Below are 27,368 nucleotides of genomic sequence, written 5' to 3' on the forward strand. Positions count from 1 at the left end.
TGGAGCATGAAGGCGAAGCGGCCGTGAGCTAGGGAGGGGTGGGTCTTAAAGATGATAGACAACAAAGTTCAGCCACTTAGAGACTCTAGCAGGAGGGTGAATATAATGAAGGACAGCGGACCCCACCCAATCAGAAGGCGGGGGTTGTTTTTCCGGCTTGTCTCTGGGTTCTAGGAGATGCTGGTGATCCAGGATCAGGTGAGGCTACCCTCGCGCAGCCCGCACTCAGAGCCCAGGGAGCCACGGGACCCCTTCCGCTGCGCTGAGCCCCTCCCCCTCGGGGGGGAACCGGGGACCCCCCCCGCTGCGCTGAGCCCCTCCCCCTCGGGGGGAACCGGGGACCCCCCCCCGCTGCGCTGAGCCCCTCCCCCTCGGGGTGGAACCGGGGACCCCCTCGGGGGGGAACCGGGGACCCCCCCCGCTGCGCTGAGCCCCTCCCCCTCGGGGGGAACCGGGGACCCCCCCCGCGCTGAGCCCCTCCCGCTCGGGGGGGAGCTGGGCTCCCCGGGCCCCATGGTGAGTGGGGTTTGGGGGCATGCAAACCTCCCAGTAGTCGTGCCTGCCAGCAATGCCCTGAGGCCCGTGGGGGGCTGGTGAGGAGCACGGTGACCTGGTGAGTGTTATGCCCGGACTCTTTGCTGCTTCCCGCCACGCAGGTGCTGCTTGTCCTGCGATCATGCCCAGTAAGGTGACGCTGACATGGCCACTCTCCCGGTACAGAGCAGGTCCCTGAACCGGCTCTCTGGTCCCGTTGCCAGGTCCCCTCGGGGGCAGGTGGCTTGAGAAAAGGTTTGGTCAGTGAGAGGCCTCAGATTTCCTTCCACTCGGCTCTGCGGCGTTCTCCCTGTTCCACTCAACCTGTGGCTAAACCGTGCCTAGGGATGGGTTTGCAGAGGAGGTGGAGGCTGTGAACCTGTGTCATCTTAACCCTAGTGCTCCCTGGCACATAGCGTGTGGGCCTCAACATGCCTCGTGCCCTTGCAGTTATTTGAGATCTGTTCATCTAGTGTCACAATAATAATGGCCCTTTCTTGTCCCAGCTGGGTCTGATCCTACTCTGACTTCAGGATCTGCTCCATGTGCATTTTGGAGTCACACTGCTGACTTTACAGCCCCATCTTCAGGACTTCAGGAAAAGGAGCCTTCTGCAGCATTAGCTGAAACTGGCTGCAGAATGTTTCACTGAGAGGATGTAAGAGGCAGGAAGGAGAAATCCAGCAGGTTTTCAGATTCTAGATAGAAATTGTAGCACTGACAGAAAAGTCATCTTTTTGGCTTGTAAACACAGCTTCTTCCATCTGCTGTCTTGGGTGAGAACTGAATATGGAACGTCATGATGATACTCATTTTTCAGAGTCTAAATGCGCTTTGAAGCCGAGCTTGCTTTCTTTGCTGATCCAGTGGGAGGAGCACCAAGCCCACACGGCAGTGGGTGAGATGACCTGTGTATTATAAACTCCTTTCTGGAATGATTTACACTTTGCATATTCTAAATGCACACTGCCACTGTATCTGTGTTCAATAGACTGAAATGTGATCGTACCATAATTGCCTTGCAGTGGTATAATATATCAGCTCGTGTCTTCGTCTCCATTATTCTTCCTCTGTTGATGAAATAGATCCAATCTGCTCCAGCTAGGTGTATCAATTTCTTCTACTTATCTCACTCCTCTTGATCTCATCTGAATTTTTGGAACAAAGGGCCGTGTGTTCCTTGTGATGCTACATGTTCAATCAGCTGATTCCCACAGAATTGTGATAACATCCCCCTAAATCAAGCCATTCTCTCTTGTCTATCAACAGTCCAGTGACAAAGTTTGATGCTTTTAAAGTTCAAGCTCCTTCCAGGCTGAGCTGTTCAGCATGTGCCCTCCTGATTGTTTTGTTGCTGATGCATATTTCTTTCAGCGGCACACTTGACATTTTTCAAATAATATGGAAAGACCTGCCCCACCCTGCTAGAGGGCTGAACACTTGCCATTGCCTATGAGGGAGTGAACAAGCAACCAGTATCTGCAGTTTATAAACTACCTTGGCAAACTTAAGGAGTCTCGTCCTTCAGATTCACTGGTGGGATCTTGTGTGAGCCTTCTGATATATAACGATAATTTCCATCCCTCGTTGTTGTTTGGGACTTAACTTTATTTTTCTCATTTTCCTGCTTTCTAGATAATCCATGGATGTCTAGGAAGGACAGCAGAAGAATTTCTCGCTTTAAGCCAGAAACAGTCTGTGGTGCTTCCTTGCCGGATCTCTCCCTTGCTTGGATGTCTTGGGGAAGCTGATGCCTGCAAGACATCCCGTGTAGCTAGTGGGAGTTAAATGGTGTAAGCGCTGCTGCTGTGGGGCAGAAGACAGGCTTATATCACAATGGCTCTGACCAGCGAGACAGAGTCACGGATCTACCGCTCCTTGCGAGCCGTCTCTGGCATCACTGCCCACCTTGTCTCACTTGGTTTCACCATCTTTGTGGCTGTACTGGCCAGACCTGGGTCAAGTAAGTAGAAGCCAGTGGGGGGCAGAGCTACTGGACAGCATCCATGATTAAACAAACTATGGGATCGATTTTAGTGCTTCTGAAAGTGATGGGCTGGCTAATGCCAGAGGATGCATGCAGGCCTTATGTAAACTCCCCAGGGACCTCTGCCACCCTGTGGCTATTTGAGTCCTGCCCTTCTCTGTCAATGCACATTCATCCTGACCTGCAGCATCCTACCTAATGCTCCTGCTATTCTAGTCCTGGGGCTCCCACTCTGCCAATGCACCTCTCTCATGGTCTGCTGCATTCCCAGCTACCCATCGCTAGGCCTTTTGCAATCACAGACTCCTACTCCTTCTCTTGGTATTTTTATAATGTGGAGTGATGACTGAAGAGGTTCATAGCACACAAGTGGATCACCCTGCTGGCTTCCCTCAACCATAACAGTTTTGCTGACAACTATTGTGCTGTCAACTTGAAATAAAGAGCTTAAAATAATCGCCATATGCCCCTGGGTCCCCCACTGCCTGTTTTTGCAGGTTTGGTCACATTTCACAGTGTGGTTCCCTGGGTGGAAAAGACCACCCAAATGGGTGAAAGTGACGAGACACAAAGTGCTGTCAAAGGAAGTAAACAAACTGAAAACACAGTGTGTTTCTTTCCAATCACTTTCAGTTATAATCTGTCTAGCTAAGGCACTTGTATGGCCTCCACTGCAGTAGTACCTGAGTGCCTCACAATCTTTAATGTGTTTATTCCCACAGCACCACGCCAGCCAGGTGAGGCACAGAGCTAAAGTGACTTGCCCTGGGTCATGCAGGAAATCCGTGGCAGAGCAGGGAATTAAAGGCAGGTTTCCCAAATGCCAAGCTAGCGCCCTGACCCCTGGACTATCCGATCTTAGCTGGTTGCATGTGATAATGGTGGGTTAAAACATGGAGTGATTTTTGAGGTGATTCCTCTAGCAGGGTGTGTGGTGTTGTTTTTTTTTCAGCTATACGTTAGTTTTTGGCACACTGGATGGCTGGTCTGAAAGGGCTCATTCCTCTCTCTTGTTTCATTCCAGGCTTGTTCTCCTGGCATCCTTTCTTAATGTCGCTTGCGGTAAGTCGGACAAAAGAGCTCCATGTTACCTGCCTTCCCTGTAATCTAGGCTTCAGTAGCCAGTGGTAACCCCACCCTCTCAGGGCTGGGGGCTGCTCACAATGGGCTCAGTGCAACATTGCCCTGCATCTTGTCACGTCATCGTAGTGCGTAGTAAGTGTAAAATGTTGCTGAGTCAGCATGGCAGAGTTGTCTACCTGCTTTGCACTGTTGAATGATAACACAAGGCACCGGTGGTGCTTAGCTGATTCCCCACCCCTTGTCCTCGCACTCCCATCTGGGTATCATCTCTCCCAGGCTGTAACCAAATCTGTTTAGTTTTCAAGCATCTCTCTTGCTCTCTCAGCACCACTGCCTGGCTCCTGAGGAGTTCAGGGCTACTGGGCTAAGTCTGGTCCAGACACCTGGCCAGGTGCAGTAGACCGATGGCTGCAAGAAAGTTCTAAACCACAAGTTCTTTGCCAGCATGGAGAGAAAAATTGTAACCAATGGGAGCAGTGTTCCCTCTAATTTTTCCCACCCATGTGCACAATGAATTTTGTTATGTGCACCAATATGGAGGTGATGTGTGACCCATCAGCTTCATATTGGTGCACATAACAAAATTCATGTGGCGAGGGTGGGGCCAAGGGATTCAGAATGTGGAACTGAACTCGAGGCTGGGGCAGATGGTTGGGGTGCAGGGGGAGTGAAGGCTCTGAGATGAAGGGTTTGGGGTGCAGGCTGCCCTGGAGCTACGGTGGGGAGAGAGGACTCCCCCCAGCTCTCTCTCCCCACAACAGCACCTGGGCTGTGGGGAAGAGGTGCTCCTGCCATGGCTGGTCTAGAGCTGGGTTGGAGCCAGGGAAGGGGCGCCTTTCCCCTGGCGGCAGCAGCAGGTCCTAGGCTGGGCTGGGGCCAGCAGGGAGGGATGCTTCTCCTTGCTGTAGCCCTGAGCACCTGCGCAGCACTTAATAGTCTACTGCACAGCTGTACGGTTTAGCGGGAACTTAGGACTCTGAACATCCATGAAACTTCTGCCCTAAATATTCCAGTGTTACAACCTCTAGTTAGCATTTCTGCAGCCAGGATCTGCATGCAGCCTCTGATGGGGGGTCTCATAAAACCAACAGAACTAACCTACATGTCTCAGCCAGCTCTTCTTTCATATGCAGCCCTTTCCCAGGAATGCTTTGCGTCACTCAGCAGCCACCTGCTGCAGGGGGCAGTTGGAAAGGCTGGTGGTAATAGCACATGTGAGCTGTAGGGGTGACAGAAGCAGTGGGTTACATCCCATGTTAGTGGGAGATGCCTAGTTCAGAGCCATGACATGGAGGAATGCAACAGAGCCTATGGAGACCAGCTGTACTGAATCTGTGTATCACTTTATTGTTTGGGCCCCAGATGGCCATGAATATATTTCCTCTCCCAGCTCCCTGTGAGAGAGGGAGGTGGTGGTATACCCACTTGACAGATGGGGAACTGAGTCCTAGAGAGACTAAGGACCATTTCTGAAAGGTATTTAGGTATTTAAATCAATAGGAGTTAGGTGATTTTAAAAATATGGCCCTAAATCATAGAATCATTAGGGTTGGAAGGACCTCAAGAGGTCATCTAGTCCAACCCCCTGCTCAAAGCAGGACCAATCCCCAAATGCCCCCCTCAAGGATTGAACTCACAATCCCAGGTTTAGCAGGCCAATGCTCAAATCACTGAGCTATCCCTCCCCCAAGGTCACACAGGAAGTACCTGGTGTAGCAGGGAATTGAACTGGGATCTCCAAGCCCCAGACTAGCCCCCTAATCACTGGACCATCCTTCTCTGGTTGCCCACACAGCACTGGCTACTCTCCCAAAGCCCTGTCTCTTGGTACTGTAGGGCTCAGTGTAAAACCTGAATGGGCCTCTCAGGAGGGAGGCAACCATTCCTTTGGTTATTCCAAAATCTTGGCTGGCTATTTGGAAGAGCTATCTCCAGGATGTGATGCTTAGGGTGGGGACAGTTTTCTTGGGGGGCTGGGGAGAGAAAGTGGCTGCTGCCAGCACTAGCCTGCCTGCTGTTGTGTAGTGTCCATGACAAAGCTTCTCCCTTTGTCCCCCTCAGTTCTCCTTCTTGATGACCGAAGCTCTGCTTGTTTTCTCGCCGGAGAGCTCACTGCTCCGCTCCTTCTCTCGCAAAGCCAAGGTCCGCTTCCACTGGGCCCTGCAGCTGCTGGCCCTCCTCTGTGCCCTGCTGGGCCTGACTATCATCAGCTACAACAAGTACCTTAACGGCAAGGCTCACTTTGTCACCTGGCATGGCCTGACAGGCCTGCTGACCGTGCTCTATGCCAGCATGCAGTGCATAGGCGGTGTTGCTCTCCTCTACCCCAAGCTGATGAAGAACTGGACGCTGGCCAAGCTGAAGGTCTACCATGCCACATCGGGGCTGGTGGGTTACCTCCTGGGCTGTGCCAGTTTGATGCTGGCCATGTGCTCCTTGTGGTTTACCACCACGGTGACAGGTCTTTGCTGGTACCTATCAGTGCTGTGCCCCATTCTCACCAGCCTAGTTATCATGAACCAGGTGAGCAATGCTTATCTCTACCGCAAAAGGATCCAGCCCTGAGGTACCACGCTGAAACCAAGTTTCCCTGGGAATGTTTGAGGTGCCACGCAGTCCCTGGGGCATTGGACCAGGGAAGTCACCTGTGTAGGGTCTCTCTGGAGTTAGCTTTCTAACTAACTCTCTATTTTTAATACTGGAAATGTCTATAGCATTGTGCCCAGTCCATGAAATTGCTCTTCCCAGAATGCCTAGCAGCCCTGGGCACGGTGGTATAGTTGCCATCAGACATGTGTGACGGACAGCAGCAATTTAGCCCATATGTGCTTCGGTGCTGAACGGTTTCCCAGCCACATGCAGGTCTAGTAGCTGGAACAGCTGGGTGCTTATCAGCGGAGCCCTGTGTGAACTACTCCACGCTCAGACTTTGTACAACCAGCGGTGAAAGGATTAAAGCTGGAATTCAGACCAGCTTCCCCTGGTTGGGCTCAACACTAGTGCAGAATGTTCTCACTGATAAAGCACCAGGACTGTATCGCAGTGTGGGTAACTTGTTATATCCCTTTTGTGATTTGGCAAATTTTCCCTTCCCCGTCCTTTTATAGGAGTAAAGATCAGTATTTCCTAGCAACAAGCAAACCTCCAGGGAGGACTGCCCCGGGCCCACAGACCTAATCCAGAAAGAGGTGCTGCAGTGCAGAGGAGATCATGGTAGTAGAGATGGGACAGGCACCCTCTACCCTTGAGTAATGTTGACCCCTCTGCCATGGGCTGGGGAGTCTGCCTTGGAGAAGATGTAAGGGTGCAGGCTGGTGAACAGGAGGTGGGAGGGAAGGGCCATGGCTACCTTCTCCCATGGGCAGAGGAGCCTTTCAGGCATCCTGTGGAGATTCTCTAAATTAAAGGTAATTGATGGTTGTTTCAGCCCACCTGGGTGAAGGGTTTGAGGCTGAGGGAATGAAGGTGGGGTGATGACTAAGGAGCAGCCCTGGAGCAGAGAGGTCTGGGATCTCCATGAGCAAAACTAGAGACAAGTGAAGCTAAGGAGAACATCTTGCCTGAGCTAGGGCTGTGCTGGGTGGGTGAGGCTCACCCTGGGCAACCTTAGCTTGGATCTCCTGATAGAGCATGGGCTGGAAATCCAAGCTCCAGGAGTGGCAGAGCCATTCAGCACCTCCCTGTGCACTTTGACTGGGGCTGTTCGTTAAAGCCACTCTGAGTGGAGCCAGCCAAGGGCCTTAGTCTGCATACTCTCTTGTAGCAGCTGGGACCAGCTGCTGAGAGGGATCTCGTCAGTGTGCCATTTGAGCAGCTTAGATCTGCGGGGCTGAATTATTGCCCAGATGGTTTGGAGGGATGGGAAGCTGGGACCTTCTCCATGGAAGGTTGGAGAGCTGAGGGCATACGCTCTTGCTTCTTGGATCACCTGCCCTCCAGGGACTCACAGCACTTTTGCAGCTGCTAATGAGTCCCCACACCCCTCATGGAGTAGCCAGTAGTGTTCACCCCATTGTACAGCTGGGTAAACTGAGGAACAGAGAGGGAAGTGACTTGTCCAAGGTCTCACAAGGAGCCAGTGGGAAGATCTGGGAATCAAACCCAGCTCCTGAGGTTTCTGCACCATCCTCTCCCCACTGTTCCTCTGACAGTCTTCTGGGCAAAGCTCAGGCCCCCTGTCCCCTTCCTTGTGGTATGTGGGAGTGAGAGCAGCAGGCTTGTTGTGTATTGCAGAGACAGTCCTGGTGTATGTAGTGTAGTGTCTTTAGCTATATTATGTGGGAAAGTGCCCACAGCCTCCTGGGCACTGAGAGACTGGGAGGGGGAACATATTGCACACATGGTGCTATGGCCCACAGGCAGAGCCTGTCTTCTGGGGAAGGGGAGAAATGAGTTGGCCTGAACCTTCTGTGCCTGGTGGGAAGTAAAGGACTTGGGCTTCAAGAATAAGGAGATTGGAAGCAAGTCCTGGTTTTATACCTCTTGGGTAAAAGAACAAATGTTGGGTTAGGCCCTCCAGGCTCCCCAGGTCCAGCCCTTCTCTGGGAGAAGTCTGGGGCACAGAGGCTAGACTAGGGCTTGATTCCATCACAGCATCCAGGAGCCCTTCCTCATGCCTGGAATAGCCCTGGTGAGGATTCCTAATGGTGCTCTGCTGCATTAGCTGCTGTGCAGTATTCCCCTTGGCTGTTGTGTGAGCATGGAATGATCCTGGCAGCCCATTCACCTTAATGTTGCACTGACACCTCCCTTCTGTTAAAGGGAGACAAAGGAAGTTCCCCTCCTCTCTGTTAGGTATGAGCAGCCTTGGTTCAGGAGGCAGCCCCGGGGACTCACTTTGCTGTGTGTGCAGCTCTCCTCCTTGGTTAAATGACCCCCCCGCTAGCAGGGAGGTCCCACCACTCCTGCTCTGCAGCCCTCAGGGCTGTAAAAGGTGCAGAAAGGGTTTGACTGCTGGAGCCCAAGGAAGCTGCAGCCAGCCGCAGCTGCCATTTCAGTCCTCTTACTGAGGTGCAGCATGTTCCCTCGGGGGCAGGGGAAGTGGGAGCAGGGCCTGCTCAAGGAACATTAAGCTGGAGTCAGAGGTTTTTTAATTAAAGATTTCAAGCAGTTGCAGCCTTGTCAGCTTTGTGCCACTTTGCTTTGGTTTTAATTGCCGCGTTATCCACTAAATTCCTGCTGAGAGAACAGAGGAATCTTCTTTGATGGGTGCTTTCATCCCTCCGTTAACATGCAGCAGGGAGCATTTATCACCACAGGGTAAGAACAGCTCCCTTTGCCTAGGGATCCTACCCCTAAGCAGCTGAGGGGAAGGAAGCAGGCAGCAGAGAGACATGGACTAACCTCTAGATACCCTACCAATGAAGATGCTAGCACAGAAGGGACAACGATGCAGCAGGCTGTATCTCACTCAGTGTCTTAGCATAGTTTCTTCCTACCATTTGCAGGCTACAGGTCAGTATCACTAGGTCTTTTTGGCAGCTGCAGAAAAGGAAAAAAAACAGTTCAGGCCACCTGGGGCACCTGCCAACAGTAAGTCTGGGTGCTGCTAGGAGAAGTCATTGTGTCATGCTTAGTCACTTATTGGCTGAGCCTACATCTGCTGTCCTGGAGCACCTTCCACAGGAACTCAGTGGAATTCATGCTCTCTGCAGTAATTGTAAAACTGCTCGGCTCAGTGCCCCCTTCTCAGACACTGCTGTCTCAGATTAAATGAATCCAGGTCGGAAACAGGGTGGCTGATGCTTTAAGATTAAAAAAGGAGAAGCAGATTTTGCATCTAAATTAGCGTCATTTAATCAAGTAGATTAAGAGACTAGCAGGTTTATGGGCAGGTGGTAGGCGCTATGGCAGCTAATTCTATGCCTCTGGGATCAAATGCAGCATTTTAACCCTCTGGGCACCAGGATTTTCCAACACAGGTTGCTCATGTCGGCTGCATTAATTCACACAAGCCATTAGCTGCAGTGCAGTGAACCAGGGCTCTGGGGATCATCAGCCCAGCATTTCACATCTGAGCAAGGGTTGTGGATTCCCCAACACTGACAATTTTTAAATCAAGATTGAGTATATTAAAGATCTGCTTTACCTCAAACAGCTTGTTCTTCCTCACGGGTATGAGAAGCATCATCTGGTCCCCAGTAGCATAGGAGTGGGCATGTGCTGAGCAGTCGCACCAGACCTTCTGCTTCCCTTGGGCCCTGACTAGGTTTCCCCTGGCCAAGCCCATGAGCTCAGCAAGCTTTTCCCAGAAGGTCATTAAATACTCCACCATGGATTCTCCATTGGGCAAGGCCTTCCCCTCCCACTCATCCCTCATCAAATCTAGGGGTCCCCTCACTCTCCTCCCATACAGCAACTTGAACAGGGAAATCCTGTGGATTCCTGGGGCACTTCCCTGTATGCAAACAGCAGGTACAGGAAATACTTGTCCCAGTCCTGCAGGTGCTGGTTTGTAAAGGTTTTCAGCATCATCTTTAAAGTCCCATTGAATCTCTCCACCAGCCCATTGGACTGAGGGTGATGCACCGAGGCTCAGGTGTATTGGACCCCACACTTCTCCCACAAGCACTGGAGCAGGGTTGACATGAAGTTGGACCCCTGGTCTGTAAGGACCTCCTTGAGGAATCCCCCTCTGTTGAAAATGGTCAGCAGTGCGTCTGCCACGGTCCCTGCCTCAGGATAGCGCATAGTGAAATCCACCACCAGCAGAATGTATTTCTTCCCTGATCAGTTTGCCCTGCTGAGGGGCCACACCATGTCCATAGCCACCTCTGGAAAGGCTCCTCTATGATAGGCAAGGGTCTTAGAGCTGCTTTACACTTATCCCAGGCCTTCCCCACCCTCTGGCAGGAGTCACAGGACCTGCAACACTGTTGGACTGTGTCAAAGACCCCAGGCCAGTAAAAGTTGTGCAGCAGCCTCTGCCTGGTGCACTGGATGCCCCAAAAGGGGAATATCGTGGGCCAAGTACAATAGTCTGCGGTGGTACTTTGGGGGAGCACCAACTGCCTCCTGGCCTTCCAAGGTTCAGTTTGCCCTAAACCGGCCTTTCCCAGTACAAGAATCCCTTCTCCCATAGGAATCTCTGCTGGTAGTCCTCCCCCTGGAATCCTGCACCACTGTGGCCAGCAAGGGCCCTCAGCTTCTCTAAGGAAGGATCCTACTGCATCTCTGTCTGGAATTCAGCTGCTGGGTTTGAGGGTACAGCCCGGATGGCCATGCCTCAGTTTCCCCACCTTGGGACAGAGGCTCTGACCCAGCCCTGTCAAGCCCTACCCTTGGTGCTTCAGTCCCCTCCTTCAGGAGGTCCTGCATCCCTCGCTGGCTCTGGCCCCTGGTAAGGATCAGGGCACTCCAAGTGCCATCCAGCCAGTCCTCCAAATAATTACCCATTAGCACCTTGGTAGGCAGGTGATCAAGCATCCCAAACTCTTTGGGTCCCTCCTTAGCCCCCTCATTTCAGGTGTATCCTCGCTACAGGCACCATGACAAGGGGCCCAAACACTCCCCTCAGGGTCATGTATGCTTTGGGCACTAGCTGGTCTGGGTCCACCACCTCAGGCCACGCCAGTGTCACCTCTGCACCCATGTCCCAGAACCCCTGGATGCTCCTTGTACCCATTGTCCCCTGGGACCTGTCCCACACTCACCCAGAGGATTGAGTATGGGTGCTCTGGAACTGAACTGAAGCCCTGCCTTTGAGAGGTCTCTGGGTGACTCTCCTTCCGTCTCCCCGATGTGGGTCTCCTCCCCCTGATCTGCTGTCCACAAACTCATCCACCAGTGCCCCTGCACTGTGCAGATCTTTAGGCTTCCGGTCCACTAACCACATCTTAAGGTCTGGAGGGCAAATGTCAAACAGCTGCTACAACCCCACCAGGTTATACACGGCCTCTGCGGTAGTGGCCCCTGTGCCCTTCCCCCACTTGCAGAGATATTCCCCCAGCAGGCTGGCAATCTCCTTGTAAGTGACACCCAAGGTCTTACGTACACCCTGGAATAGTTTCCTGTACGCCTCAGGGGTCAGTTGAAGCTGCAGCAGCAAAGCCTGTTTGAACAGGTCATAGCCCCCCCCCCCCCTCTCAATACCATCCATTTGGCTGAATGCCTCTATGGCCTTCAGATCCAGCAGGGGGGGTTAGCCTGTCTGCGGAGTCAATCTGGTACAGATCACAGGCCGCCTCAAAGGCTGTAAGATAGGCCTCAATATCCCCTCTCTTTAAACTGGGGCAGCAGTGTGGTGTCTAGATTCCCCCCAGAACTGACGTCGTGGGGCCCTTCCCCACTTACCCCCTGGCACACCCTCTTGGCCTGCCTCTCTAACTCCAATTCATGCTTTTGCTGTTCTGCACAGTTCGCCAGCCTCCGCTTCTTCGCTTTCAGCTCCAGCCTCCGCAGCTCCTCCAGGGAGAAACCTGACTGGGGAGTTGGACTCCTGGCCGCTACATGGACTGCCCCCACAGCTACTCCCCAGCTCTCTGGGCATCCTGGGAGCCCCCCTGGAATCTGGAGCCTGTTCCTCAGACTGGTCATTCTCTATAAGCTAAGCCATCAGCTGCTTCTTAGTGAGCCTCCCCACGCTCAGCCCTCCCCCCCTGCACAGATGTGCCAGGTCTCTCTTACAAAGCTTGGTATAGGCCATTTCCACACTGGTTCCTTCAATTCCCTTGTTTTATCACTGGCAGCCACTCACTGCAAAGGGGCTGCACTCACAGCCAGCTGTCTACAGGGTGCATCCATAAACCATCCTCTGCTACCATGTTGCCACGGACTCTCAGGATGTGCCCACTCTTGGCCCATACGGTCCCTGAGGGGACCCCCATTCAGTGTGACAGTCCTTCTCGAGGGTTCACTCTCTCTCAAGGGTTAAGGCCCTCTGCCTCCTGGAACCACATCTCTCTGAGCCTTAGCACACCTGTCTCTCACCATTGGCCCCCTCAGGGAATCCACTCACTCTGGACCCCCAGGGCCTCCATTCCCAGAGGGAATAATGCAACCCTGTTCTCTAGACTGGAGTGACTTTCAGTCAGTGTAAAACAGGAGGGTTTTTTGAGCATCTGAACATAGCATAGGAAACTCTCAGGACCCTCAGGGCTGGCCTCCCTCAGCACAGTACATCTAAGTCTCCCCTGCATCCAGGTGGGCTCTGGCTGGTCTCCCCAGTCCCAAGCTCTCTGCTTTCCAGCTGGTCATCCAGTACCACCTGCCCCCAAGCCATCTCTGTCCTTCATCTTCTATCCAGGTAAACAGGGTCGCCTGGGCCTCCTCTCCTCTCATCCGTCCTTTGTTCCCCACTGGCTGGTCAGGTCACCGAGGTCCATTCTCTCCGAAGCCCATTGTACTCCCACTGGCCAGAACTGGCTGAGTCTCCTGAGCTGGGCCTCCTGGTCACCACTGGTGGGGTATCCATTCTCCCAGGCTTTGGTTGGGGTCCCAAGTTCCATTGCTGGCCCTCTATAATAACAAAGTCCCTCTGCCATAACCTCATTAAACCAGTAACACCCAGAGGTCCCACCCCTCGGCATGCAAACCATTGTGTGTGTGTGTGTGGGGGGGGGAAATCAAAAAAATCCCCCACTTCGTCACACCTAACCCACAGGATTTCCAGTTATTCCAACTTGAACCCCTACCTCTCATCACACCCTCACATGCTACGCCCCCATCACTCTCTGAGTGGAAACCATCATGTGACTAAATGGGGGACTAAGATGAGACCCATTGAATTAGTTTCTCAAGGGAATGAGTTAGGATTGAGCATGGCTTGCTAGGGATAAGAGCCCAGCCCCCAAATTCTTCTGCTACCAATGCCAACCAAACTCCAGGAGCCCTCGCCCCCAGCTCTGGTCTTGGCAGAGCCAGTTTCGTGTCCTGTGCTCTAGCAGCCGTCTAGACTAAAGAGAGAGCTGCTCTTAAACAGAGGGATCATCAATGGCTCAGAAAAACATACAGCTTGAAAGCTTTGCCACACATTAGGATGGGACTCGGACTTACTGGTGATGTAGGGATCAGAGCAGATAAGGGAAATAAAATGAAATGGAAGGGTGACCTTCCAAACAGGACCTGGGCTTTGGGTGATATACAAACTAAAGTGAGAGGCACTCTTTGAAATAATTGTTTATTGATACTGAAATTCCCGTATGTTTATTTCTCGGTTGACAAAACCTTCTTGTGTGGCCCTTTTAAGAAAAAAAGTCATCACACACGCACACTCCTCAATTTGGTAGCTGCCTCCCAGGGAAGTACACAGGCTGGAGTGGTATAGTCTTGGGGGGCTGGTTCTCAAGGAAAGCTTTTCCAGAGAAGCCCCCACAACCCCTCTCCAAAAAATCCCATCAGCACAGAGGAGGGGAAAAGGAGAGAGGAAACCAACATTTTAATCAAAGGGAGGGGAAAAAAGCAGATATTGGAAGAATTGTCAAGAGCCCCACCATAAAACAGATTTGCCATCTGACAAAGAATCAATGCACAGATGATTCATCCAAGCAGCAGTGAATGCGCAGGTCCTACTCAGTGCAGAGGCTGTGTTACAATTTAAATCACTGCGAAAGAAATTAGAGAAAAACCAAAGTAGCAATAACACAAATAAAATTAAACCCCTCTAGGACACCCACAGAAAGACTAGGGTTGATGTATGTCCATGGACTAGGCTCAAAGCTCTGTGGCCCCAGACTTTCCAGTCAATAATTCAAAGTAGGCAGCTGCAGCAAGGGGGCGGTATTAAGCAATTACTTTGTAGCTAAACAGGCTTATCTAATGATCATGGCAAATTCCCAACTCAGGAATTTATTGTAGTCAGTTCTTGCCGGATAATTGGGGCCAGAGGGGAAAGGGTTAATATAGCAAAGGGATTAAGAAAAACTTCCTGCTCCTCCGATCAGTAACAAAACTAACTTTGAAAGGGAAAAAGGAAGCTGCAGAGTACTTTTTAACAACCACCACCACAAAAGTAAGAGAGAGAAAGTGCTGTATCACTTGCTGAGTTTGCCCTCTGGGATGCTGTGAGGGTCATCTAGTGGTCTAGCACACAGGCTTCAAAACTGGGACCTGACCAACCACGCACAGGGCAAATCCTGAGGCCGGATGAGTCCAGTGCCTCCGCCCAGACAGTGCCATGGCCACCACTGAGGCGTACACAGTCAGCTAGCCCCAGTGGTGGCTACTGGCAGAGGTGGCCAGTGTAAGGCCTCTCTGGACAGACTAGTCCATGTCCTGTGCTGAAGAGATACACGTGAGTCCACCCCCCCTTGGTGGTTGGCGCCCACCCCTGCTTAGTGTCTTTGAGGAACCTCACATCACCACTGAAGAAAGCAAATGAGAACCAGAGCCCCAGCAGGAGAGAGCCCTTCCAAGAAGCCAGCATTGGCTAACGGTCACCACCCAGAGACAGTCTAGAGACATGGCATCAGCTGACTGTGGCTATTAAATGCTGGAATGAGGTAGCCCTCTCCTCTTGAGATTGCTGGAGGTGTCCCCTTGCTCCCTGCAGACAGCATTACTGGGGAGCAGACAGGACTGAGAGAAGATAGAAGGGATCACTCTGATAAGGGAGGTGGTGTGTTCACAGGTCACAGCTGAGGGGGGGCATCCTCAAAGGTGATGAGGCTGGACTCCTGGCTGGCTCCTTTCCCTGCAGCATTGGCATCCCGGCTGCTTTGGCTCTTCTCAGGGAGCAGCTGGCTGTCCGCCTTGGGACCTCCCTCATCCTCATCGTCCTCCATGCTGGGCCATGCTGACTGGTCCTCCACGCGTTTCAACCGCTCATTCAGTGCCTTCAGGGCAAGTTGTCTGTAGGACAAGCATGGACATGCAGGGTTAGTGCAGGATCAGCTTCAGGCACTCCCAGGGAGAAGGGACAAGGCACGTGTTACAGCGTGCTGGGCACTTCATGGGTATTTGGGGGGTGAGGGACATCTTCCAATACTTCTATCGACATCCGTCCAACCCAAATAACCACTAGGGTGGGAGCAAAAGAACTCTAATACAATAACCCTCCTCAGATTCCTGCCCACTCTCCTTTTGCTGCATTTCTACCCCACTTCCTCTGGTTCAGTCTCTGAGTGGCTACTGTTCCCCATACATCAGTTACCATCCTTGGTGCTCCTACCTCCTGCTGGCTTGTAACTCTCTCCACCAAACCTGCATACAGCTCTCCATCCCTCTCGACTCAGATGTATCTCCCGTTTATTCTGGCTGCTGCTCCTCCCAGTCTGTGACAGCTTTATGGTTTAGTCTAGCCCCCTCTGCTCATCTCCCCATGGCAGAGCACCCTCAGCAGCAGCAAAGAGTTAAGGACGTGTCTCTGCACTTCCCGCACATTGCCTATCTCCAGCAGAGGCAGTAGGGTTTGTGTGTCAGTTTCACTTGACTACTCTTGCCTGGGAGATGCTATGGGCAGTAGTGAATGCACCAACACAGTCCTCCTTGGTGGGCACTCCTTACAGGGGAATTTCACAGTGCAGAGGCCTAAGTGCCAGGGAAATGCAGAGCTCCTGCAGGTACTCCCAGGAGTGAAAGTAACTTAAAGGACTTACTGGTATGCCAGAGTCCTGAACGGGGGCATGGCCTCAATCAGAAGAGGCGAGGCCTTTCAAGATTTAAAGGCCCTGGGCTCCGGTTGTGGCTGGGAGCCCCAAGGCCTTTAAACTACCCCGGAGCTACCAGCTGCAGAGGTGGCAGGGAGCCCCAGGGCTCAGGGGCGAATTAAAGGGCCCAGGCCTCCGGCTGCTGCAGAGCTCCGTGCCCTTTAAATCACTGCAGGAACCCGGCTGCTGGAGCTTTGGCAGGGATTTAAAGGACTCGGGGCCCTTTAAATCACCGCCGCGGAAGCCGGTCCAGTCTGGCACGGTGTACTGGCTCTTGCCTGTATGACATACCAGACTGGACTGGCTTACTTTCACCTCTGGTTGCTCCCCAGATCTAGCCACCAATAAGCACAGACTCTCCTGTGGCTATGTCTTGGGTAACCTTGCTAAGATCTGAACAGATCAGGGTCTCCTGAAATGCAGCAACCCACCAGATTAGGCCATCAACACGAAGAGCCACATTTGGTGAAAACACCGATGAATGGGACTTGGGAGGGTCTCCCAAGGGACAGAATCTTTCAGGATCTTGGCTTCAGTCAGGACAGCATCTGAACCAAGACCCTCTTCCTGCTGCCCTCCCCAAGTACAGTCAGTTGCACTTAAGGCATATCCCTTGCGAATGCAGCATTGATATGAGATCCATGAGATTGTAAGGTCTCTGGGGCAGACAGCATCTTTTACTATGTGTCTGAATAGCACCTACAGGGCCCTGATCCTGACTGAGACTTGTGGGCACTACTGCAGTAGAATAAATACTAACAGGGACTGAGCAGCGATTCTGTGATCCAGTTTAGGCAACAGAAGGATTTCAGCCAGTCTGAACACAGAAGAGAGAACATTCTCTTCCACACACTACACTGAAATCTTCAGAGACAAAGGACACAGATTTCTAACCCTGGCCTCTGAATTAGGGCCCCTAGGTCCTCACTGGGAGCTCAAAGTGGCTCCTAAGATGTGTATTTGAACAATCTGACTTACTGGAGAGTAAGTCACTTCCTCCCTGGTCCTTTCACCTAACTTCTGCCCCCAAACGGACACTGCTGGAGTCCTAGAAGGCAGCAGGACCAAACTGCAGCTTCCCTTCCTTGTGGGTATCACATCATTTGAAATATGGTGCTGGCAGAGAAACAGACAAGATGCTAACCACAGAAGCAGCTTATCGAATCCCTCAGCCTGGCTGTAGCGTTAGATCACCGAGGGGCACTGTTCAGTAACTCTGTTACTCTTCTGCTGCTAACATTATCCCTTGAATAAATCCCTCCCTCTTTTCTAGGATTAATGTCTGCTCATCAGCGGAGGTCAAGCCCCCACCCTTCTGAAGGGAAATTCTGAAGAGTATGGGAGTGTTTGTGGAATATATGCATGCCAGAACGCCAGGAGATTACATTTGGTGCAGGCCTGGGGGCATCCTGTGCCCCCATCTGCCCTGTTTTAACCAATGTCCATCCTCTCCTGGGAGAATCTCCCCTGGGCTGTTCCTACACAAATGGCTTCCCCCAAGCATGCTGGCAGGAAATGCAACTGTGGAGTGAAACTGGCACCATCCTTGTCAGTTTTACTCCTGCTGCCACTGGGGAACCACTAGAGTAGGAGGGACACAGGCTTCATCCTGGGGCAGAGAGAGGTAAGAGACTGAAGTGGAAGGGAGAAAAAGGAGGTGGAGGAGACTGACAGGTCAGAGGGTGCAGCACACATTGGCCAGTGGGTTTCTTGTTCTTTGGGCCAGAAGAGGCTGGGAGAGCTACTGACACAGTTCAATCATTGCCTAGGGGTGTGGAAGTGCTAATGTCAGACAACACTCCCATCTAGCTGCCCCCAGTTGCGAGAAAGGGTCTTTGAAGGGAAAGGAGTAAAGGTAGGCTAGGAGATACCACTGCTGGATAAATATAAAAATGCAGTTTAGTTTAAAATTTGATTAACAAAATATATTTGTATTGTAAAGAGACTGACTAGCAAGTAGAAGGAATACCTCGAAATGAGTCATAAGGCTAGAGGGAATGAAGTGGGGAGGACATCTGGTTCAAAGACTAACTGATGAGATAAGGGGAAGTTTCTAAAAAGGCAGCCTCTGACCCATACAGGTGACTGCGGATGATTTTAAATAAAACAGAGAGACTATGTCTTAAAATGAGCCAACATTGCCCTTCTCACCCTTCACACCGGTGTTAAAGCTTATGTGAGCTCCGGTGCACTGAAAAACTGTTAGTCAGCAAAAGGGAGGGGAGGAAAGGCCTTGAGGATTGTAAATATTATCTGGATTAAGACTGGAAATAAGGGTAAACTGTCTCCAACTGTTTTTTAGCTGGCAATGACATCACTTAGTAAACTCTTAAAGGATTCATTGAGTCATGCAGATGTTATATGTTGCAGCAGACCAATATGGGTCTAAGCATGCCTGGGTTTAGCCCATTGAGTGTAAGTATGTTGATCAAATGCTTATGTGTTGTTACTATATTGGGTGTAATAAATTGCTTATTATTTAGGCTTTTAGGCATGTTCAAAGCAATTGTATAAACACTATTTGGCCTTTGGATTTAACAAAGGAATTTATGATTAAATTAGTGTCGTACTAATACCCTGTGCAAAAATTAATAATTCCAACACCACCCACGAAAACAAGAAGGGAGTGGTGAGACAGTGCAGAGAAGCAAGAAGAGAGGGAAAGGCAGGAACAAGGACCCAAGACAAAGCCTGTCCTGTCCCACCCCATGTCTCAGAAGTAATTTAACCCTCACTGCAACAGGAAGCCAGAGCAGAAAGGTTAAGATATATGGAGCCAAATAGGTGCTTTATCTATTCTACATAAAAACAAGGACATTTGTTTTCCACATCAGTAATGGATTACAATGCAACCCTCACTGCAAGCCCCTTGCAGAGAGTCTGCTCTGAATTTGCACTGGCCATTGACTCACATTTGCCATGCCACATTATATAGGAGCACTCATTGTCTACTGGGAAATTATGCTGTGTGTGCAAGATGCAGCCGGAGGAATGAGAGACATTCCAGCTCTGAGTCATTTCTGTTCACTGCCCAGCAGCAGTTCAAGAGCCTGCCAAATTTATTCAGTGGACAGAAGGGAGGGAGAAAACAATTGTCTCATCTCTAGAGGCGAGTTCCCTCTGAGACAGGGCTGAGGCATACTGACAAGGTAATTGGGGCTGGGAAGTTTGCACTGCTCCTCATCAGATCCCCATTTCTGTGGGTCAAGTCTCCTGGGCTCTTGAGCTGGCTGGTTTCACCATCACTAAAGTTGCTTTAAAACTTACCCTGGTGTGTGCATCCAAAGGGAACAACTCCATATGTGTTCCTGGGACAAGGAGGGACTAGACGGAACTTAGCAGGTTTGTGATAACTGCCAAGGGCCTATGTCTGTTCCAGATCCCACATCACCTCACCGTCTCAAAAGGACTCACCTGAAAGACGCCAGCGAATGAGAGAGCACTTGGAACCTGGGTCGGCTGGAGGAAGAGGAAGCGCTCGAACCAGCAACATGCGCCAGTGTTATTGCTGTCCCAGAGCTGGTTTAATGGAAAGCAAACTGTCCCACCTTTTCTGAGGCAGAGCAGGGGCCAGGCGGATCTAGGCCCACCCATAACTAAAGGCCTGCCCCCTCAATTACAGGAGAGGAAGCACTAGGTCCAGGCTATAATCGACTGCTGGGGACAACCAAGGAGAAAACAGGAATGGGCTTGAGATTAAAGGCTGGAAATCAGGGAACCAGAAGAGACATGGAGTAGAGCACCCCAGACAGCGCCCACCACCCTTTAAAGGCAACCCAGGAACCAGTGGACACTGCCCAGAGATATGAGTGGACAAGAAATAGGCCCCATGGGTGCAGAGCACCCCTCCTCTCTGCCCCTCCCCGCACCAGCCAGCTTTCTTCTCCTGGTATGATGGATGGTCATCTCAGCTAGCACCAGGAGGATGCTGACGAGCAGATCCCATGACTTTGTGGGGACGTGGATGGGGTGTGCAAGAATCAGGAGGTGCAGGGAAAAGTGCAACCAGAACCTCAGTAAGAGGTTTTGGAGGAGCCAGAAGAGGGGCTGCAACCCGACACATTCTACACACACATGTACCAAGGTCTTCCTCGCCCCAAAAACAGGACAGGTGTGGGGAGGAGTTTGTGAATCATGCCAGTGCTCATGGCACTGTGAAGGAGTCACATCCCCAATGGGCTGTGGGACCAAAGTGGAGCACAGACTGGCCCACTGGGGTTCCTCACCCTCAACAGGTGGCAGCAGGCCCTGCCACTTGGTGTCAGGGTGGAACCCAAAGGTGAGTAAGTGGATGGTATGACGCACAAGGATGTACAGATGTTCCCTGGGCCTGGTTCAGAGGTGGACCAACTGGCTGGATGTCATTCATCCAACTCAGATAACATGTTAGGGGCAGCTGATGCGGCTCATGGGGCAGAGGCCGGATGAGTTCTGGAGGGCTGGAGTGAGTGGGGAGGACCTCCCACAGGAGCTGCTCGAAGAAAGTAAGAGAAGCAGGAGGCTAGGCTGCCCTCATCTCATGGAGCATGACAGGGGACAGACAGGGTTGGCAGCCCCATGCGCTGGCCAAGGGGTCCAACCAGTCCCTCTGATCGTTGTCCAGGAGGTCTCTGATTCTGGTGGTGTCAGGACCATCATCTGGCACACCAGAGAGGACTCCACCACCTGCACACAGCAATGGCAGGTTGTGTAGCAGCGGTTCTGTGAGGAGGTCCTCCCGCTCAGTGGCAGCTACAGACCTGGACCCCAAGACTGACTTGCAGGTCCTAGGAAAAGACTGGCAGCTCAGAGAAGCCTCAGGGGAGACCTCTGGGGTGGAGGCAGAGCACAGGGGCTGCAGCTAGCACCTCTCTGAACAAATCAATTTACTCCTAGGAAGCTTTAGTGAATTATGCTCAGACCCAGATGCACTTTGATGTGACTAGAATATTGGTGTCACGACACCAGCAGGGCAGGAATGCCTATTTCCACCCTCACTACAGGCACTCAGCTTCCACTGATGTCAATGGCAACTTTGTACCTGGCACAGCTGCAAATCCGTGGCCTGGCCTGGCTGAGAATTCTGCCCAGTTTTTAAAGCCACTGTCCATGCCCTTTGCCTGTCTGCTTAAACCCATCACAGACTTAGGACAGAGAGCTGCCTCTGCAGAGGGACTCTTCACACCAGTCTCTTCACTGCTTTGCATAGTGCCCATGCCCGCAGCCATCTGCAGTCCTCACTGCCATTGTCTGTACACCCCATGTCAGTCAGAAAGGCCAAAACAAGTTCTTCACATTGAAACTGGGGTCTGTGGGAGTCAACCTGGGTGGGTCCAGGAAGGGACTGAAGGATTTCAGATACAACTACTGCACAGGCCCTTAGGGCTCCCAATGGCTCACCCTAACAGAAGGGCTGGTCACATGCTCTCTCCGATATGTCACCAAGGAAGGAGACTCCAGACAAAAAACACCCACATCAAGGAAACTGACCCTCTGGGTAAAACACCCAGTGTGCAGCTCAGAACAAGCCACAGGGGGAAGAGGCTGCAGCGCCCACATGGTCCACATCTGCTCCAGAGTTGGCCATTCTAAAAGGCCAGAGAGCAGGTGTACTCCTATCTGTCATCACATGAGCACAATCAACCTTCTACCCTGAAATGCGAAGCTTTCATTTAAAATTCAGCCCGCAGTTATTGTGAGGCAATAGCATCAGCACTTCTGGATGGGCTACAACAGTGTTTCTCAAACTGGGGTCACCACTTGTGTGGGGAAAGCCCCTGGCGGGCCGGGCCCGTTTGTTTACCTGCCCCGCCCGCAGGTCTGGCCGATCGCGGCTCCCATTGGCCGCGGTTTGCTACTCTGGGCCAATGGAGGCTGCTGGGAGCAGCGCGGGCTGAGGGACTTACTGGCCACCGCTTCCAGCAGCCCCCATTAGCCTGCACTGGCGAACTGTGGCCAGTGGGAGTCGCGCAGGGCTGGTAAACAAACTGGCCCAGCCTGCCAGGGGCTTTCCCTACACAAGCAGTGACCCCAGTTTGAGAAACACTGGGCTACAAGAAGCCAGTTTGACAGCCAGCTCCAAGGAGGAGGAAAAAAGATCTGGCTAGTAGGACATTTCAGAAGCCCAATCTAGCCCAAAGCAGCTAGGAAGTTGATATGAAGCTGGGAAGAGCTTTCCTCCACAGCAGAAGGGCTGGATTTCCAAGAAAGCTCAGATCTAGTGCATCAGCAAATATGTACAGATGGTTTTTATTGTAAGTTCAGCAACTGCACTGGAGCCAAACTCTCCTTTTCCCCTCCAGGCTTCCTACACGAGGCTCCTCCCTCAGTCCCCCAAAGAGGCCAAACAAAGCAATCAGCCTACCCAGAATACACCTTGACTACAGTGCATCCTGCTCTGGATACCTGGCATTGGCAGCTGTTGTGGAAACGGGGAGTGCAATGTGCGGATTCATAGAAGAGGGCACATAGCAACGCTCTGAACTGTCAGTGCATGTTGTATTCTAGTTATTTGCTTTCCCACACTAACCAGGTTCTCCACCCAGGCATGCAATCTCATTTCAGCTCCTTTCCTCCCCTCTAGCAGGATCCTCCACATCTCCAGTACTCCTAGCAGGGTTCCTCCACTTTAATCCCTCCCGGCACATGATGCCACCTTCTGACAGGGGCTACCTATGAACATTCCTACTTAACCTGCCAGTGGAGGGGATGTGGAGGGACAGAGGGGTTCTCTGCACTTTTGTCCTCTGCACTTTTGTCCTCAATCCCAACAGCCCATCTGTAACCAAGAAACCATGCATTTGGGCGGGAATTTAACCCTTCGCCAGCTCCCTTTTATCCTCAACTGATATAACAAAAGTCTGTTCCCCTGCATGAAGCAATACATGACAACTTCTGCTTTAAGAATGGCCATCCAGTTGAATGCCAGGTGGAAAGCACCTGAGGCTGGGCAGCTATCTACAGGGCCTGATCTGGCAGAGAGCCAAATGCTCTCAACTAAGTTCGGCAGAAGGCACCTAGCAGAGCTGGGCCCAGAAGTGCCCATAACATTGAGCCATCATTAACAAGAACGTGATTAGCTGGCAACTTTTTTCAGCAGATTCTTAGCTCCATTTCACTCTGAATGCTCCAAGCTGGGGCTTGAGACTTATTTAAGCCAATCTTTCCTGAACAGCCTGTAGGAAATTACTAACTGGGCAGCTGTGCAGATGTGGCAGCTGCTCAGGTTACTGCCACCTGGCTAGCTCTAGCAGAAGCTTGAATCAGTTACCATTATTCCAAGCCCTATCTCCCCCAAACAGGACTAACCTGAATACAGGGAAATGTTTACACTGAAGACAATAAAATTTGAAGGTTTCTTGCCTCCCTTGCTTTCGAAACTCATGAAACACATGATCAGATTGCACAGTCAACTGAGAAGTTAAAGGGAATGTGTGCAAAATCTGACTATGAATAAAAGGGTTCATGAAAAATTTACAACAGTGTTTGCAATTTTTCTTTTTAAATATTTTGCCATTGAGTTCAAACCCAACCAGCTGCCTGGATTCAACAGATCAAGAAAGTGACAGTGACTAGAAAAGGTGAAACTGACTCAGCTCATTTTCTTCCCCATCCTGGAAAAGGGAGGAAGAGTAAGCTAGCATGACTGGCAAAGAGCAAATTAAGGCCCCAGTCACGTGGAGACTCATGAACCTTCGGCCCACTGATTTCAACAGGAATACTCTTGCACTTGAAGTTAAGCATGTGCACAGGGACTAGATTATTAAAATGGCAAGAATCTAGGCCATGTATTAAAAACAAAGATAATATTTTTAAAAAAGGAAGGTTCAACAGCTTCCCTTGAATTCTTAAAAAGGAATGATGAGATGGCTCCCACTTCTGAAGTGGGCTCCACTGCTGATGGAATGTTCTGGTTCGATGCACGGAAAGTCCCTTTCCTTGGGTAGTTTTATTGTTCTCTGCCCTGGAAATTCCTTTATTGGGATGGGGTGGGGGGAGGGGGGAAATAGGTAGTACGAGGTGAACTAAAAGGACTGCTGCCTGCTGACCTCAGGGTTTCACTCCCCTTAAGAGACCTTGTCTGTACAAGGATCTCCTTCAGAATTTCTTGTGGTTATCATAGCTGAAGTTTTACTAGAAATAGCAATGGTTGGAGTGCTACTGTGCACAAGGCATAAGTGTTTTTAAAAAGTGTGTGGGGTAGATCTGCTCTCCGTAGAACCAGATGACATAGGCCCTAAAATGCAGCTGTCCCACATCAGGGCCTCCACTGCTGCTGTCACCAGTAGGACTCCACCAGGGAACAAATCCTAGTGCAGACAATAGTTGATAGCTCCCCAGTGTCAGGGGGTAAACACAGAGCCCTGAATTCATATTGTGAGAGGCAAGTAAAGGAGGGGCAGAATATTCCCCTTTTAAAAATAATCCTTATAACATTTAAACCCAGACACAGTAATTTGAAACCAAGCAGTTTTGTGGTCTTATTAAAACTCATCTCAATTCACCCTTAGTAGGTATCTAGCACTGGGTATGCTGCATGAACTCATGATCTGTAACCACACAATATATTTCAAGGGAACATACAATACCTTCTCCTCTCAGCATCCTGCGGGTCTGTTCCAGGCAGGCTGATGGTGATGGATGAAGGAGCACCAACATCGTAACGCTTCACTGTTTTCCGGCAAACTTTTACCTTCACCAAGATGCCATGCACCAAGTTGGCCACCAAACCAATCACGGGCTGCAGGATCTCGGGAAAGAACGTGGCAAAGGCAAAGTGGTCTGACATGTCTCCACGTCCCCTACTGTGCCGCTGGTAGAAACGAAGATAGATCCAGCTGGAGAGGACCCCAAAGCCATAAGAGGCCAATAGGTTGCTTTCAATTAGGGTGGTCAGCCTCAGAACAGCCAGGATAAGGAGTAAGAGCATAGGGACCACTTTCATCCGCACCTGGGGCACCTTCAGGACAGTGTTGTCACCCATGGTCTGCTTGAGGGCCACCAAGACCCCACCGAGGAAGCCCAGCATGCCGTGAATGCGAACGGTAAACAGGTACAAGAGATTGAATGACCCCACGTAGGTGAGAAAGTAGGCAAAGGCTCCCAGAAGCCCAACTGAGATATTCACCACTGCAAAGAAAATCAGGAGCTCCAGTGCTCCCCACAGGGGCTCCAGCAGCCTGCCAGCCAGCACTACTGTGGCCAGGCTCACGCCAACGTCCCAGACATGCTTCTCCACCAGACTGTGTGTGGCCAACGTCCAGATCCAAAAGTTGGGTGGAAAGAGGTAACCAGGAGTCACGCCAAGCCCGAACACCGTGTCCACAGCAAAGGATAGAAGGTAGAGCAGGATGACAGCGGCACAGATGGACTTCACCACCACACTGGTGCTGGCCAGCACAGCCAGAAAATGCTGCCGGGCTACTGGGAGGTACCGGTTCATGTTGAATCTCTGCCCCCACACACCTTCACTGAACCAGTCAGGGACCTTGATTTGATTCTTTTGGGGGAGTCATGCATCCAGCAGCCCCCGCTCCACCTCTTCCTCAATATGGATAGAGCGGACTTCAGTCCTGACACCAGCCACCACAGGCACCGAGAGGGGAGAAGACAGAGCTCTCCACCCTGCTGATCAGCCTCTCCCCCCACCCCGACAGCACATCAGGGGACCGTTACCCTGCCTGCCGGAGAATCCAAAAGGGACAAGCCCAGATCCTCTTGGCCCTGTTACCCAAAATGCTCAGATACTACAAAGTCCCACTGGAGTGCCTCCACCACACCCTGTGCCCCCTGCACCCCGTTATCCCACCCCCGCTAGTCTGTCCCAGCCTGGGCCCCCTGCACCCCGTTATCCCACCCCCGCTCGTCCGTCCCAGCCTGTGCCCCCTGCACCCCGTTATCCCACCCCCGCTCGTCCGTCCCGGCCTGGGCCCCCTGCACCCCGTTACCCCACCCCCGCTCGTCCGTCCCGGCCTGTGCCCCCTGCACCCCGTTATCCCACCCCCGCTAGTCCGTCCCGGCCTGTGCCCCCTGCACCCCGTTATCCCACCCCCGCTAGTCCGTCCCGGCCTGTGCCCCCTGCACCCGGTTATCCCACCCCCGCTCGTCCGTCCCAGCCTGTGCCCCCTGCACCCAGTTACCCCACCCCCCCGTTCGTCCGTCCCGGCCTGGGCCCCCTGCACCCCGTTACCCCAAGCCCGCGGGGCAGAGCCCGGCTCCCCTTGGCCGTGTGCGCACGGGGGGCCAGGTCCCGAGCCTAGGGGCGTGTCCCCGGGCCTGCCACTCACGCCCCTTCACCTCAGGGGGCTGCCCGGCCTCTCTCCTGGGCCTGCCCCAGGCCCCGCGGGCCTCGCTCAGCCTCGGCCCCTCCCGACCGCTCCGCCCGACCTCGCCTCCCGCGCCCGGCTGCAGCCCCGCTCGGCACCCCACGCCGCTGACTGCTCCCCCTCGGCCCGGGCCGCGCTGCGGCCACTCGGTGCCTCACTCACTCACTACCCCGCCAAGAGGCGATGCGGACAAACAGGACACTGCGCCTGCGCAACACCTTCAGGGCCCGCCTGGTGCACGCCGGGAATTTGAGTCTCGAGGCAGTGCACTGCCACGGGACGCAAAGGGGAGAAGAACGAAAAGTCCCAGGATGCACCGGGTTGGGCGCCGTTGGCGAAAGGATTGCTGGGGGATGAAGTTATCCAGGGCAGGGGGAAACTGGCCCGTGTGCTCGCTCAGACCGTGTGTGTCCACGGGCCGCTGTGGGGGGAAACGCAGCGCAGCGCGGGATGTGGCTGTCGCAGGGCACTCCGATTCACACTGGCCAGGGACTCCCTGTGTGCCGAGGCTCTGAGCAAGGCCTCAAAACAGAATCCCAGCCCTGACCTAGGGAGCTGGGGAAATGGGACCTGCGTCACCCCTTGCTGCAGCTGCACTGCTAGCCAGCCTCTGCAGCAGGGAACGGGTCTAGTGATGTAGATAAACTAGGGACACCAGATCGCAAGTGTGAAAAATCAGGACACCTTTTTGGGGAGGGGTCTGTAGTGGTCGCATATATAAGACAAAGTCCCCGAGGCAGTGAGATGTGATGGAACTGCAAACCTGGGCACCTCATGCTCCCCAGGCATCGGGGAACTTGCCTTCTGGGAGATGGGACAGACTGGAAATATGGGGAAGTCCTGGTGGGGGCAAGGCTGGCTCCAGGGTTTTTGCCG

At 52.3% G+C, this 27,368-nt stretch overlaps 2 protein-coding genes across 5 annotated transcripts; one reads left to right on the forward strand and one right to left on the reverse strand.

Moving 5' to 3' along the window:
• Positions 1 to 98: 98 nt before the first annotated feature.
• On the forward strand, positions 99 to 8,728 carry LOC115655455 (cytochrome b561 domain-containing protein 2). 2 transcript variants are annotated; one of them, XM_030570908.1, is made up of 4 exons: positions 99 to 198; positions 2,170 to 2,497; positions 3,546 to 3,583; positions 5,666 to 8,728. In XM_030570908.1, the coding sequence occupies exons 2-4, from the start codon at positions 2,371 to 2,373 to the stop codon at positions 6,167 to 6,169; spliced, it is 669 nt and encodes a 222-aa protein (XP_030426768.1). In that variant the 5' UTR covers positions 99 to 198; positions 2,170 to 2,370; the 3' UTR covers positions 6,170 to 8,728. The 2 variants fall into 2 exon arrangements, with proteins under 2 accessions (XP_030426768.1, XP_030426770.1); XM_030570910.1 differs by lacking the exon at positions 99 to 198 and adding an exon at positions 523 to 613.
• A 4,979-nt stretch (positions 8,729 to 13,707) lies between these two features.
• On the reverse strand, positions 13,708 to 25,956 carry TMEM115 (transmembrane protein 115). Of its 3 annotated transcripts, XM_030570905.1 has the most exons (3): positions 24,756 to 25,956; positions 19,603 to 19,707; positions 13,708 to 15,391 (listed from the first exon to the last, which is right to left on the reverse strand). In XM_030570905.1, exons 1-3 carry the CDS (start codon positions 25,607 to 25,609, stop codon positions 15,172 to 15,174), a joined length of 1,179 nt encoding a protein of 392 aa, XP_030426765.1. In that variant the 5' UTR covers positions 25,610 to 25,956; the 3' UTR covers positions 13,708 to 15,171. The 3 variants fall into 3 exon arrangements, with proteins under 3 accessions (XP_030426765.1, XP_030426766.1, XP_030426767.1); XM_030570906.1 differs by lacking the exon at positions 19,603 to 19,707 and having other exon boundaries at positions 24,756 to 25,950; XM_030570907.1 differs by lacking the exons at positions 13,708 to 15,391; positions 19,603 to 19,707 and adding an exon at positions 19,714 to 19,845 and having other exon boundaries at positions 24,756 to 25,955.
• Between the last annotated feature and the right edge of the window lie 1,412 nt (positions 25,957 to 27,368).

Source organism: Gopherus evgoodei, chromosome 7 (genome assembly GCF_007399415.2).
Source record: "Gopherus evgoodei ecotype Sinaloan lineage chromosome 7, rGopEvg1_v1.p, whole genome shotgun sequence".
Classification (NCBI taxonomy): domain Eukaryota; kingdom Metazoa; phylum Chordata; order Testudines; family Testudinidae; genus Gopherus; species Gopherus evgoodei.